At 39.6% G+C, this 14,980-nt stretch overlaps 1 protein-coding gene across 5 annotated transcripts in view; it reads right to left on the reverse strand.

Moving 5' to 3' along the window:
* SHANK2 (SH3 and multiple ankyrin repeat domains 2) overlaps window positions 1–14,980 on the reverse strand; it is a 320,878-nt gene that overhangs the window by 223,608 nt on the left and 82,290 nt on the right. For 2 of the 5 annotated variants that reach the window (XM_075755403.1, XM_075755402.1), the window contains exon 1: window positions 3,236–3,722. The exons of the other annotated variants lie outside the window; for them this stretch is intronic. In XM_075755403.1, coding sequence (XP_075611518.1) covers window positions 3,236–3,272 — 37 coding nt within the window. In that variant the 5' untranslated portion in view covers window positions 3,273–3,722. Of the gene's footprint in view, window positions 1–3,235; window positions 3,723–14,980 lie in introns of those variants that run through there. 5 annotated transcript variants of the gene reach the window in all.

Raw genomic sequence — 14,980 nt, forward strand, 5'->3', positions numbered from 1 at the left:
CTGAAGGCTCTGAACTACAGTCTAGGAAATGGGAAACACCTCATTATTGCAAGTTGGAGTCTCAAAAAGTTCACAGTCATGCCATGTTGTCGTATTCAATCAGACAGACACGGAACAGGGTTGATGATAGGCAGAATTTTTGATGCATGAACTTCTAACTTCTCCCACTGGCAACCAAACTGGGAGAATTTTGGTCCATTGCAAGTTCTGGCCTAACCTGAAATCTGTAGTGTTAACAGTCACCTTATCCCTATCTTCCAGGTTAAAAATTGAGGACATAGATTCTTCTCTGGCAGAACTCTATTACATTGCTATAATCCCTAGGTATCCCTCTCTTTCTAATCTAGGCATTTCTACCGCACCTATTACTATTGTATATAGAACATATTACCCGAGGGTAATGCACTCGCTCTGCCACGTGCTGTGTCCCAAAGAGAACATGACTGCATCCAAAGGCTGCGATACACTACTCAGTGAAATAGTCATAACAGAAAATAAAAGCAAGGGCAATAAAAATGTAACACAAACCAGAGGACTCATCCTTTCATCAGTGTTATTGGTACAGTGCTGCAGTCATACGAGAATTTGTCCAAGCAGACATGACATTTTCCAGATCTCCTTTTCTCACTGGTGGGTCAGTTAGTTCCTAAGTGCAACTTAAAAGGCAAATTGCCTCGTAAAAGGCAGCCAGCTATCACTAGATGCGATGGCATTTCCTACCCATATTATAAGGTAATAAAGGGTCTGACCCTGAAAACTCATGCTTGCCGCGGTCCCCATTCATGCCACTACTCTCATTAATTTATTTCAGTGGAACTCATGGGGTCGCACGATTTCAACCAAAGCGCGCATATTTACATCCGAACAGTCGCGGTAGCATACCTAACAAAAGGCAGCCAGGCATTATTCTGAGGACTCTATTGAGCTGTTGTAATTGTCAAAAAAATCATACTTTGATTGGGAAAGAAGCCCCACAAAATATCATCCTACATGTCTAAAGTGCCACTAAGTGCCATTTATAAAATGCCAGAAATGTCTACGCATTCAATATCCTTCAAAACCACACAAAAACCAGAATAAGAATGTCTGTCATACTGTGCAAGTAAATAAATTCACATAAATATGAATATACATAGGAATCAATCTGTCCTGCCTGGAAATACAGCCTTTAATTGAGAGAACACAGCAAAATCTAAGGTTCCAGAGCAAAACTGAAAGCATATTTATAACATAAAATAAAGAGGAAACTGCAAGTAAAAGAATGATTTATATCGTTTTCACCAGAATCGGTTTATGATTAACCAGGATTCTGAATATTTTAAAATAACATCCCTCATATTTCTAATGAGCTGAAACTTTCTCTGGTAAATAGCTCAACAACATCGAAACCACCAAACAAGAGAAGAGCGTGCCCAGAGAGAAAGGGCTTTACATTCATTTCCATAACATTTCATTTGAAACACGGCTGAGATAAGGGAAGTAGTCTTTAAAAGCCGCTAAGGGGATAAAGCATACAAGTCCAATATTTATGCTAGAAACTGGCAGAGACTCTGCCAGTATTTCAGAATATTCCAAGTTTTCATATTTCCTATCGGTTTAAGATTTCAAAGCAGCGGAGTACATCACTGAAAGCACCTTGGTGCTTCAAATGTCACGGTGAAAGCCCCGGCTAGCACTAACTTATTTCCAAAACTGACATATATAGATCCTCTATATTGATGTATACAACATAGATGTTGCCATTTGCGTGTTCCTGTATTTTTGACATTTGGGATACAGCTCTAGAAATTATTTCGTTGAAGACAGGGATCCCTCCCAGGTACAATAAAGCAGAATAGCTGCTGTACTAATTTCAGCAAAGCAGAAAGAACGCAAAACTGAATATAGGGAATGTTTTGCACACAGAGGTTTGCTACCCGGAGGTCTAACGCTGTTCCCTCAGGGTCACCAAAGTTTGTCCTGGACTTCAGTAAAAATCAGATCTGACCCTTAGATTTGAATATTTCATGAAACAGGTAGCACACCAAGCAGACTGCCGAGCCTTCCAGCCCCAGACTGATAAAACTAAATATTGCCAACATTTTGGGGCTGTTTGCTGTGACTTCCGAGAGGTTGGTGGGATATCTCCGGGCAGGAGTGGGAGGGAGCACGAGGGGCACGGTGTGAGGCACAGCGGCAGGACGGACAGAGAATTGCTGAGCACCTTTATACCGACAGATTTTAGAAATCACAAAACTGGCACATTCATTCTTACTGAAAACCAGGGGATTATTTGTATGTATACACACTCTCCAGGTACCAGATGAAGGTAATTCTTTTTCCCTTACATACCTTAGAAGGATTTTGCATGACCATTTAGGAGTTAGCTTTTGCTTTGCTATTAATGTTCTATTCCTAGGGAGAGAACTACAAGCAAAATTAGCCTTTACTACAGAAGATAAACAGGAAAGGGAACGACTAATGACACCAATTGACGTGTGTCTAACACAAATCTTTTATAGAAAGAGTTAAAAATAAGCATTTCCATGCCTAAAGTGATTAATATTCCACCCAACTGTTTCTTTTCCCCAGCAATCTGCAAACTGTAAGTGGGTGGATATTTTTTTTAGCTGCTTCTTGTAGGCATTATTTATATTATTTTCACAATAAAAAAATAACTACAACACAAAATGATGAAATGCAGATGTCCACGCTTTAACCCCTGTTGGATACTGGCTTTCCCTAATATTTCACCACGTTTAGAACTGTAAGTATAACTGTTGCAAAACTTGTTTGGGAAAAACACTTGATATAAAATGCCATGAAAATGTCAGAACTAATTTCATGCCCCTAAAGTTGAAAATTATCATCCCTAAAAGCATACCTGAAAGTACGAGTTAATCCTTCCTCCAGCTCTCAGAATTCTATTCCTGGCATCTCATACATCTGAAGGGGCAATTCAGCACCATTCACTGACAAAATTCACCTAGGAAATTCCTTACGTGTTTTCAAATGCATTTCTCAGGGAACAAAAACATTTTTATAACTACTTGACTCTTCAGAGAAAAACCTAAAATGAATAAAGTCACATCCAGCCTTAATAATCAGTTGCCTAAATGGACTGTCTAACACCAAAGAATTTTGAAAAAGAAACTGCAGGAATTGATTAATTATAGAGTCACTAAGCCGATCATATTCAATGTACACAAGAAAACACCGGTCTGAAACATCAAAGTGTTCTGCTTTCATTGCTTACCTTCTTTCTTTGTGAAGGCATTTAACAAAGACTTCATTTTCCCTTTTTACTTTAGCAGCAATCCCCTCATTATATAACCTTTGCTGGGAAGAAAAGAGGCAAAAAAAAGAGAGGAAAAAAAAAAAGTAAAATAAAATAAAATAAAATAAAATAAAAGCTACCCAATTTCTATGTGTTCAGGCTGCCTGCACCCTGACATAAGCAGCAGGTTTCTGGGCACCGTGTAATTGCGAGCATAGCCGGGCATGCAGTACCCAGCGTTCTGGTGACAAAGCCCACCCCACATTCTGTCTGTCAGCTGGGAGCCAACTGTGCATAGACTGGAGCTGCTCAAAAAAAAAAAAAAAAAAAAAAAAAAAAAAAATCTTGCTATCTTTCACAGCATTAGTCATGTGAACACCACCGCCACAGCCTTGCAGACGATACTCTTTGCTTCCGCCGGCGCTGCATTTGTGCGGGAGCGAAACGCCGGGCTGAGGGAGGTGCAGGCGGCCGGAGCTCCGAGGGGGCCAAAAATTCATATTTGCAAAGGGCAGAGGGGGGGGAGCGAGGCGTGAAAAGGTGTTTGGCAGCGGTGCTCCGCAGGCTGCGACTGGGGAAAGGGAAACCTTGACAGAGATGAGAGCTGCTTTAGAAGTGCATTTAAACTTGCACAGCTGACTCTCAGCGCTCAGAGGCGTTTTGCTATTTATTTGCTTTTTTTTTTTTTTGGCTATTTGTTAGCTTTTTCTGGCTATTCATTAACTTTTTTTTTTTTTTTTTTTTGCTATTTATTAGCTTTTTGCTATTTATTTACTTGCTTACCGCAATGCTCCCAAGAGCCAATTTGAGGAAGAGTACAAATCACACCAAGCTTCGCACAATGACTACGTTAAGAACGGAGAGAAAACTGCCACTAAACAGAATATCTGAGCATGGCCTATATCCCATCTGAAACGGATGAGATACAAGCACAATTATTTTCCACTCCCACTGCACCGGAATAAAACAGAATTTCTTTTTGCACAGGGTAAAAATATGAAAATTTGACCAAGTCATTTCGTTAAATCCAGATGCCAGAAAATAGGTGATGCAGCCACTGCAGTTTTTAAAGTACTAATTCTGACCCCAAAAAAAAAATTCTATAGATAGCTATGCCAGCCAGTGCAAACATGCTCCCAGAGGAAGAGCAAATAACTGAATCAGGCAGATAGGAAGCAGGGGGAGGTGTTAAAAATCTCAAAAATTTTAAGCATAAGTAGTTAAATGTAAGATTTAAAGATAGGAAATTCTCTGGTTAAAAAAAAAAAAAAAAGAGTAACCTACATTAAAAAATTGCCTTCAAATAGTAGAAACTATATAACAGTTAATAAATATTTATTCCATTTCAGACATCTCTGCTGATCACGAATGCATCTATTTTGAAAATTAGGTCTTTTTCTTACTGAGAAAACTGCTTCAAGACAGACAGAAAATAAATGAGTTAAAATGGATTTAACCTCTGTATGCATAATGATCTCATATTTAACATAACACTGACAAGAATTAGTAAGTATAAATAAATTGAATAGTTTAAACTTAACATTCTAGTCTTTACATAGTTATTAATTTATAAAGAAAGAAATATTTCTCTAAACTAATATAATTTTACGCTTTGGTTCAATTTTTTATTTCTAAAGCAACTATTCCTAGCAGGTGGAAACCTTACCATAGCAATCATCGGACACGGCGTATGTACATCATTAAACGCCTGTACTTGACAGGAAGAATTTTCTTCTCAACTTTGAAACGATGCAAAGCTTTCTAAAGAATAACTTTGAACCATTTGTTGCTGGCTAACTGATAAATCTGTGCATTAATTAGCTCCCCAGAAGAATCAACATCATTTCCAGAACAAGAACTGCTACGCCAGAACAACCATGCCCCTGATTTGAGTTAGAAGCTTCTGTGCCTTACTTTTTCTAATGTCTTCATTCAATCCACCTGATTACATTCGGAACTACAAGTGGCAAAGGAGCTATAATTATTAATAATATTTTACATTTCCATAGTGCTGTCTAACTAAACTTAGCCAATAGTATGCGAGGGCTCATGAATTCTGCATGAAAACCTCAGTATCCGGAGTGCTCCTGTTCCCATAGCCAAGCGGAGACCGACAGAAGCGAGTTTTATGGTGGTAGTTCCTGAAATGCTGACGAAAGAGACTGAAATCTTAATTTTTGCCTACCGACGGGGCTGAGATAGTCCTTTGTAAAAGTTAGGCAAGCATTTGCTGGTGATCCTTACTTGTAGCACGCGCACGATAAGGTAAGGGCTGTGCCGCTGCACAGCGTCTCCTTAGCTCCAGGCATCGCTGTAACGCCCGCGGGCACACGTTTCCTGGGGAGAGCGTCTGAATTTTACACAGCGTAGGGCAATATACTTTATTGACGATACAGAGCATAGATTGAGCCCCGTATACTTCAAGAGGGGAATTACCTGTCGTGCCCACGTGAAAAGAAGACAATCACTGCCTCCCTACGCTCAGGTCTGTGCTTTAATAACCAGAACACCGGTCACAGAAAATTACGTACAGGCTAAGCATTAACTAGCTTCAAAGCGATGGGATCTCAGCCTGGCTCACGTTTCTCTAAGCAGAAACTGCGTTTTACTGACGAGGTGACACCGGCGTAGGAACCTGGGAGTCGAATCCTCAAACTGCCTTTTCCTTTGTGTGGGTGTCAGCGTTTCAAAGTCGTGATAGCCTAAGTGCCTAATCACAGCGGTTAGGCGAGGAAAGGGTTAACTCAATTCTGCTCATTCATGTCTGTTCATATACAGGATAAACACAGGCAACTGTAGTCAATCAAAATCAATCCCCGGGGGGTATTTTTATTAGATTCTTGCCGGAGCTGTAGTATTTCATCGTCTAGCAGGTTTCTAATCAGTGATATAAAAACATAAAAAATATTGAAGTCACTTGAAATTATTGAGTTTCATGGAAATTGTGGGAACTCTCTCTGATCTACACCATCAGATATATCACCCGAGGAGTGATCATTTTATTCCATTTCACTGTCTGTCTTTTCCCCAGCACAGGAAACATCATTTCTTCCTACATGGCAGAGCCTACTGCAATGAACACTATTGTACATCTGGAAAATATGACAATCAAGGAACTCAGTGAACTATTCGCAGCCGCGGTTTTTCATTTTTTCTAATTTTCACTAATAACCTGGTAGCATTTGTTGATTTTAACTGAAGTCTTAAAATCTGTAGTGATGGTAAGTTAAAAAAAGAAAATATTCCAGCAGCTTCCACCTTTTCCGGAAAGATTTTCTGCCTCATAATGGTAATCTGAGTATTATTAGCTCAGGACAAAACCCTAACAATTTGACTCTGCTAGCATGCAACAATAATATAATCCACAAGCCATTGGTATCCATAATCTAAAAATCATGAAGAACCTTCCAACTACAGAAGAGGTAAGCCCTAATTTCCCTACTTCTTTTGTAGGTGCTCCGGAAAGTATCTGTGAGCTCTGCGTGGAGATGTCTCTGAGCAGAAATGGCTACCTTAAACAAAAATCAAAATGTGGGCTCTTAAGGTAATTTTGATTAACATTTTCTGGTACGTTTATAACATCAGTTTCTCAATTTTTTTATAGGTATTTCAGTCCATAGATCCTACTAGAAATCTATGGATATCCGTGACTTACATACTCTTAAGCATCTATTTTTAGGCACTTAAATGCCTTTAGAAAAAGCAAAAAATTATCTGTCCGACCAAATCTATGCTCTTTCTTAATCATCCCACCAACACGCCTCCAAGAGGTTCTCAGATAGTGGTCAACCATAGTTATGATTGCCATGCTTTATTCTTTTTCAATTTTGTCCATTTTGGAGTTCTTGCCAGAAAAATCCCTTTAACTTGTATACACATCTAGGTTTTTGTTAAAAATACAGTTCTTAGCATGTATAAATGCATTTCTCTCCACTATAAAATAGGCTTCCCGTATGCTAAGCCAGCAAATGGAGAGTTAGACGAGAAAAGACAGATTCAAATATAGACTGTAAAGTACAAAAAGACTCCTGAAAAAACCCCCAAACCCTAGGTTGGTACAGTGCTTCTAGATTACTTATTCCACAAAGGCACAAGGTGGTCAGGAACACGGGCAGTGGTGACCGATTCAGAAAGAATCCACCTCAGGGGAACAACTAAACCTATTTTATAAAGCAAAAGGGTGGGGTTTTTTATTTTTCTGAAAAAAATCTGGGGAGTTTTGCTCAGGAAACAGCAGTTAAACCAGCACTGAGAGAGAAGCATCTGAGCCCATTCAAACGATGCTCGAAGAGCCCAGCCTCAGCTGACCTAGCATAAGTATCGCTCTTGCTACATCGCTGTTAGCATCTTCTTACCACCCAGCTACTACTAGTATCAATCAGCTCCTGTTAGTAGCCTTCAGGCAGTCAGTCCAAGTTGGAAGGGTAGAATGGGGGCAGGAGACTGTGTGTAGGAAAGGACAGCAGAGGGATGGCTCAGGAACAGATGGCAAGAGTTATCAATTAGAAAGAAAAACAAAAAAAAAAAAAAGCAGTGCAAGTTCCACAGCCATGTGCCAGACATCCCTTCCGTCACCTGGCATTTCTGTTTCACTGCCGTCCCCAAACTTTGCTCTACGTGACAAGGGCCAGTCTCACTCCGCTCTCACGAGGAACCCAGCACACTCACAGAACTTGCTTAAAAACCAACAACAAGGAGTTGGAAAGGCTCTCAGATATCCAGCAGTGTGGAAGGCTTAATTAGAGGCAATTCTTTGTGTGGTGGAGTGAACTGGCCACTGCTGGGAGCTCCAATTCTGCAGAAAACACTTTACTCAATTCCTGTGGTTGGAAGTATTTTAATAACTAAGCATGTGAGGTGTACGTGTGTGGGGGTACATTTCAAAGGAATTTACAAGTTGATGAATATACAGTTGCCACACATAAATGAGCTTAAAATTATGGGAAATGAAAAATCAATCCTTCTTTCCTGCCATACTCACATGATTATCAACGAGCCTTCGCTAAGATTACAGCAGTAACGCAAGAATAACATTCAAAGAGCTGCTGGCTTCTGCAGAAGGCAGACATGTTCACCTTAAGGCTCTGCTGTCAGATGCTTACACAACAGCAGGACGATACGGAGAATCTGCTATTTAGATCACATTGAAAAATTGCTAAGTAGTGCTTACACCTTGTTGCGTGTCAGAACAAATGTCTGCAATCTCCTCGATAGGTTAGAAGATAATAGGTTTAGAAATTATGATCTGAAAGAGCTTGAATATCACGGGTTTTCCCTTTAAAAAAAAATAATAAATTACCAGGCCAGTGTGGCAATATCCACACATTTCTGAAGCTCTGACTGCAGTGATACAGACACACAGATCAGAATTTACCTAAGAACCGAAATAAAACCTCCGTCCCCAAGGATGGGAGGCTGCTTTGTAGCCTGCAATTGCCTGAGGAATCTGGGTCAGGGGTGCAGACAGAAGCGGCACAATGGAAGGTTAAAAGGTGGGAAGATGAAACCCTCCGATTTCATGCGAAAGGCTGGAAAGTGGGGAGGAAACAATGGCCAATAATGAGGGAGACGTCTTGCAAGTAGCAGCTTGAAGAAAGAGAAAAGCAAATGCAATGAGAGATAGCTACAATAGCTGGAGGAGAATTTTAAAACATGATGGAAATCTATCAGCGATGTCAAAGCAAGCAGCCTATTTGAATAAAATATGTACGGCTCGCTTTCATTCCAACAGGTATACCGCTGTAAAGAAAAAGCAACTTAGCCAAACAAAAACCTGGATTTGATGTAGTTCTTTTTCTGCAGAGTATTCTCCCCCAGCCAGAGGGGGGGAATGGGAAGGCCAGCTCTGACAAGGGCTTCTCAAGGTTTTACGCTGCACCGTAACATGGCCAAGGAAACAGAAAATCTTTTAAAAAGTAGACAGTCACTGTGAATCCTTTCGAAAAAGGCAACGGGTGATTTGCAGTAGATAAAACATGAAACTACTTGTTTTAATTGATTTGATTACTTTGTGATGGCATTTCTTAAATATAGACTGGGCTGATTTCCAGGCCTGTTTTCATCAGCAAGTAGAACTCGTCCAGAATTGTTCATCTTTATACAGCAGCAGAATATCAGTAACCAGCTACCTAGAAGTGTCATTGAAGCAAGACATTAACAACTTGTACAGTATCTGGACAGAAAGATCTATTTAGCTCAGACTATCAGCTTGAACTGAAAGCATTCAAGTGTGAACCCCTGAAGCTGCATTCTTTTACCTCTTAACAATAAGATAGAAAATACAAATCAAATATAATTATATCCCACTACAAATTCTTATGCTCTTTAAACAAGCTGGTGAAAGGACGGTGCAATTTTCTCCACTAATAATACACTGGGAAATCCAGGCCTGATGCAGCACCACTCAGAAGCATTGAATTACACAACAAATTAATTTTGTTCTTTGCATTATGTATACATACGAGTTGGGAAAAATATCATGTAACATCAGGGGGCTGTGCATAACCCAATATGCTGAAAAAAAAAATAATAAAAAAGCAGTGTCATTCAGAGAGAGGAGAATGCCATGGCTGGTAGCTCCTGCAAACAAAGATGCCTGATCCTTCTTCTAATGTCTGACGCTGATGGGCCCTAGATGCTGTATACAAATTCGTGGGTTGCAGTCTGATGTTGCAGAGGAGAACAAAGACAAATGAAACGACACAAGATGCTTAGAAAAACAAATGTACCAATATTGGATTGCATGCTGTTTCTGTGTTCTGGTGTTGTACAGAAAACAATCTAATTTTGCCTTTGTGTAACTTTCCTCCTACCAAAAGCTCTCAACAAATTCCTTAAATCATTATGTTGTTCCAGGCTTTATTCAGTGATTTGATTTCACTGCTTTAATCTAAGTGTGAACCTCTTTAGTAAATAGTGGGACAAAGCATCTGTGCTTCCAAAAGTGTTGGTGGATCATGTCAGTTTTATTTAGAATAACACCATCTTCATAACTGAGAAGTGTATATTGCTCTCAATGGGGGAAAAAAAAAAAAATTGGTCTCTCAGAGATGTTACAAAATCTATAACTAGCCAAAGTGGTCCAATGGTGGACCAAAGTCACATGCATTCTGCTAGCACAATTTACATAGACAACTGTAATTACTGAGAGGGTGGGGTTGTGGATAAATTTATTTGTACTAGTTTAGGTGTCAGCCAGTTGGATCCGATTCTCCAGGCTTCTTATCTTTTGGCACTATTACCCCAGCACATCAGATATGAAATGCATCCACTCTGCTCTGACAGCATTTTACGGTGCCTGTGCAGAAGTCTAAACGATAACACAAGGTGCATAAGGATGGAGAAGTACACCTACTATGAACAGCAGCTTTATAGCCCATCCTCCGCTCAAGTGTTTCTCAAACATGCAGTTACTCCTAGTTTACTGCAGGGCAAATGACAGAAGGAACCAAGCCATGATGTTAAAGTTCACGCATGACTGTGAGTTAGCCCAAGGCAGGAATTAGAAAACAGCAAAGAAACAAATCCACAATATCTTCTTTTAGCTCCAGCTCCTCAATCTTGGTGTCCTTCACTGCTATTTTTCAATCTCATTTTCCCTCCTCCTCATGGCTACAGTTGCCTTTCACTGCTTCCATCACCAGTTCTCTAAGGATAATCTGCCTGCCACCCAGAGCCACCAGGAAACAAATGCATGTAACGGTGCATCAGGAGAGCGAATTTCTAGAGGACATCCCGTCAAAGTTACATAAAATTAGCAACAAAGACAAATGGATAGGGATAGAATGGTTGAGGGGGGCAAGAAAACAGTATATGAGGTAGCTCATCTAGAAGAGGAAGGTTTATAGGAGGTTGCATCACATAAATGTCTAAAAACAGTAGAAAAAAAATAATCACCCAATCTTCGTACACAGAAGTCGTGAAGAGAGGTGGGAGCAATCAAGTAGTTAGTATGACATTGCTGCATCTTTTTAATACCTTGGTGCACTTTGAGGATAATATTTTCATTGAGAAAAGACTACATTATTTTAGCGAGGAGACATAGCTAGGCTTGAACTGTCTGTAAAGGAACTACAGAACTGTGAAAGCTTTTTACTCTACCAGTTAGCTTCACACACGTGCACGCTACTTTATGATGTATTTAATGACAAAGACGTGCATTACCACTTTCATTCTTATTTTATAGTAGAACAGCAAAAAAGATCCCAAGTTTACTCTGGCAGAGGTATTACCAAGAAAACCAAAAACGATGTGCCAAGAGAACTAAACTGTTGGCTCTGCACTCTCCTTGAAGCCCATGAATCTGCAAGTAGTGAGAGAAGAATTTAAGGAGAATACTGTTGAGGGTTGTGAGCGTAGAAGCAGCCAGTAAGACCTCCATATCCCATAGACTTGCATAACAATCTGGAAAGCAAAAAGCATTTACGTAATTGTAGATGTAGATTCTCAAATATGGAATTAGTGAGAACCATCCTTATTGCACCCCAGGTTATCCTCTGCACGGTTTTTTTTTCCCCTCCTGTCTAGTATAAGTGATCTTCAAGAATTCCTCATTTGCTGTTATTCCAATCATCTCAATTCCAAAGTGGACCTAGCACTGTGAGTACCAACTAAGTCACACTTACTCTTTTGCAACAATGCACATTTGGGTTACCTCAGTAGAGTCTCTCACTGCAAATTTCCAATTGTCTTTTATGCTACAGAGAGTAAGATACACAATGCAACCATTCAACCCTCAAAATATCTTCTCTTCTAAATAGAGGAGAGCAAGCTCTATCTAAAGTCATGTTATCAAGCAGGATCTTTAAAAAATAAAACCCAATAATTTAAGCTGATAATTGTCTCACTATCCTTAGTTCCATTTAGACATTTGGTGTTAAAAAGAAACTAAAACATTGCTGACTTATTCATTAAAATAACAGCATTTTAAATTATATTAGTAGCCTACATTTCTTCATCTCATAAAATAACTGTTAATGAATCATGCTGGTATAAATAAGAAAGGATAAAAAAAGAACGTATCCGCTGTAACAGGGGGTTATCTTTGTGCAAAATATGTAGGTGTTTGCAGCATTTGTAATGTGCTCAGTAGTTAATCCCATTGAGAAAGGGAGGCTTGCTCACTGAAGAGTTTTTGAGGTGGATTACAGTAATATTAGCAATATGATGCCTACTTCTGGTTCAAGACCTTGTCACTTGCATTTTAACAATGTTTGAAAATGTTGCAGGAAGACTTTCCCTCCACCCTCCCCAGTGTAGTACACTTCTTGATGTTGCCTGCAGCTTAAGTTTTGAGATGGAGCTGAGTTTAGATTTTCTGTAACAATGATATGAAAAAGGACTCTCTTGTTTATATAGGTTAGTAAGTCAGAGCAGGTAAATAAGATCAATTGAAAGAACAAAGAAGGTACAAGCTTAAAACCCACTATCAAAAAGTAATCTTATGTACGTACTATCTCAGAAGTATTAGCATTTATTCTTATGTTTCTGGCAGCAGTGGTGGATACAGCTCCATGATATTCATTAATTCAGTGGAAAATGCATGGCTGACATCCAAGACATTACTAGGAAAAGAGAAGCGTTCTGGATATTATTTGGCAGTCACACCCCCGGACATCATGAGTACTACAATAAAATTTGACTTCCGTGTTCAAGTTTCAAAATAACTCTGTTTTCTTCTGGACAAGAAGTGATGCAAATAAAACTAGTAGAAAACGGCAATGCACATCCCTAAAATATAATGGGATCAGAGAAAGGAGAGTAATTGTATAAATAAGCAAACAGCATTTGTTGTTCTCTACTAAGTCATGGCATTTCAGGTGCAGATTCTTGATGTTTCATAATAACTGCAGACTGTGTGTTTAGGAGAGAAATCGTTCTCATGTTAGTATTATCTGTACATATTTAACTACTGTATGTGTCCACCAGCATTTTCACTAGAGGAAGGATCGTTTGGTACCTAACCACCTAGGATCTAGCCTGTCACCATCTACAGAAACACATCTAAACTAAGTTAGTGATGATGGTACTCATATTCAAGGGCACAATTTCAGGTAAGAGAATTTTAAGTAACAAACAGTACATCTTTATAAGCAAAAAAGTGCATGAAGAACACACTATGTATCAAAAGAAGAAAGTACATAGGACAGACTAGATAAAGCAGGGTAACATATGTATTTCAGATGGTTTTTTTTTTTTACTAATGTTTGTAATATTGACCTAAAACAAAGAAAATATCCAGTCTTTGGCTCTACCAGTGGACACCAGACCCAGTTTCACTGGGAACTTGTGGTGCAGCAATGCTGCAAGCAGCCCCCAGCAGCTTTGGCTTCTGAGGAAGCCCTACTTCTAGACAACATACAGGTGACCAGAGTCCCCAGGACACCTCCGTTGCAACAGGGGACAGAAACACAGTCAAAGATTATTTGCATCCCTTGTGCCGTGTTCCCAGTGGAGGTCAGGAAAGCCCAAGACCTCCCTCCGCTGGCTGATGACTGGTGAAAGGGTGGTGGAACAGTACAAGAATAAACAAAAATTTATGAACTTGGGCAAAACTTTTATAGAATCACTGCAAGAGTAAATTTTCCATAAAATCTTAATATCTTTTTTCTTGGTCGAGAATTTGGCAAAAAATTTAGAAACGACCCACCCTAAGTCTCCCTGGCTAGGACCATGCTTTCCTTTACGTTGGGAAGCTGCAAGGAACATCAAAGGAATTTTCAGCAGAAAAAAAGGAGGAGAAATAAATGGGACTCACAGGACATCTGGGGTCAAGAAATAAAGTATAAATGGAAGTGGAAGAGCTGGAAGATAGGAGGAAAATACAGTGGAATTCCAGTGATTCCCAGTGAATCGGGGTGAAATAATCTGAGAAATTTTCAATGGATAAAATGAAAATGGATTACTGCTGTAAGATGTTTAGGAATGACAGTATGCAGTGACTCAGGAAAGGGTATGTCTTGTAGTATACAAACAAGAAAGCAGCATACATTTGGATGCTGCACATTGCACGAAGGAGTAAGGTGATATACTAAGCAATTCCTACAGCCTCTTCTCAAATCTTATTCAGTTTCTGAATACCAGACACCAGTTTAACATAAAGATTTATCAAACCGCACAGCAACCAAAAGCAATACAGTAAGTAACTAAGAGGCAGGAGTAACTGATTAGTGATTTAAATTTATGTAGGAAAGACTATAAAAAGTAAATGCTCTGAGCAAGTTCCTATACCATTCACAGAGTTTTGACATTGGCTTAACGCGGAAGAGATGCACCTCTTATTCTACAGGTTGTTAAGCAATGAATAAAAAGGAAAGACAAAGCTGTTTAAATCTAGTCCCAGTAAAAGCGGCACATCGTTTGCTAAGGACTCTAATGGAAGCGGAATTTCAGTCAAGAAATAAAGGAACATTTGAATGATGCAAGATAGTGGACTATAACAGAGCAGTAGAAATGGACCTGTGTTGGATAACTAGAAGAATGGAACAGTATAAAAGCATAGACTGTATTCAACAGTATTTCTCCTCTTCCCCTCCCATTCCTTTGAACAATCATAGCTCGTGGATTTTTTCTAAGCACGTAACTGGGAAGAGCAAACAGGGTGCAGCCCTGGTTCACACCAGTCAGCTGAGCTGGAGGGTAGGCAGCTCTCCACAGCCCATCACGATCACAAGTCACATTTCAATCTGAAATCTGAGCAGAGCGGTTTATCCCCACCTCCGCTGC

This window comes from Balearica regulorum, chromosome 5 (genome assembly GCF_011004875.1).
Source record: "Balearica regulorum gibbericeps isolate bBalReg1 chromosome 5, bBalReg1.pri, whole genome shotgun sequence".
Lineage (NCBI taxonomy): Eukaryota > Metazoa > Chordata > Aves > Gruiformes > Gruidae > Balearica > Balearica regulorum.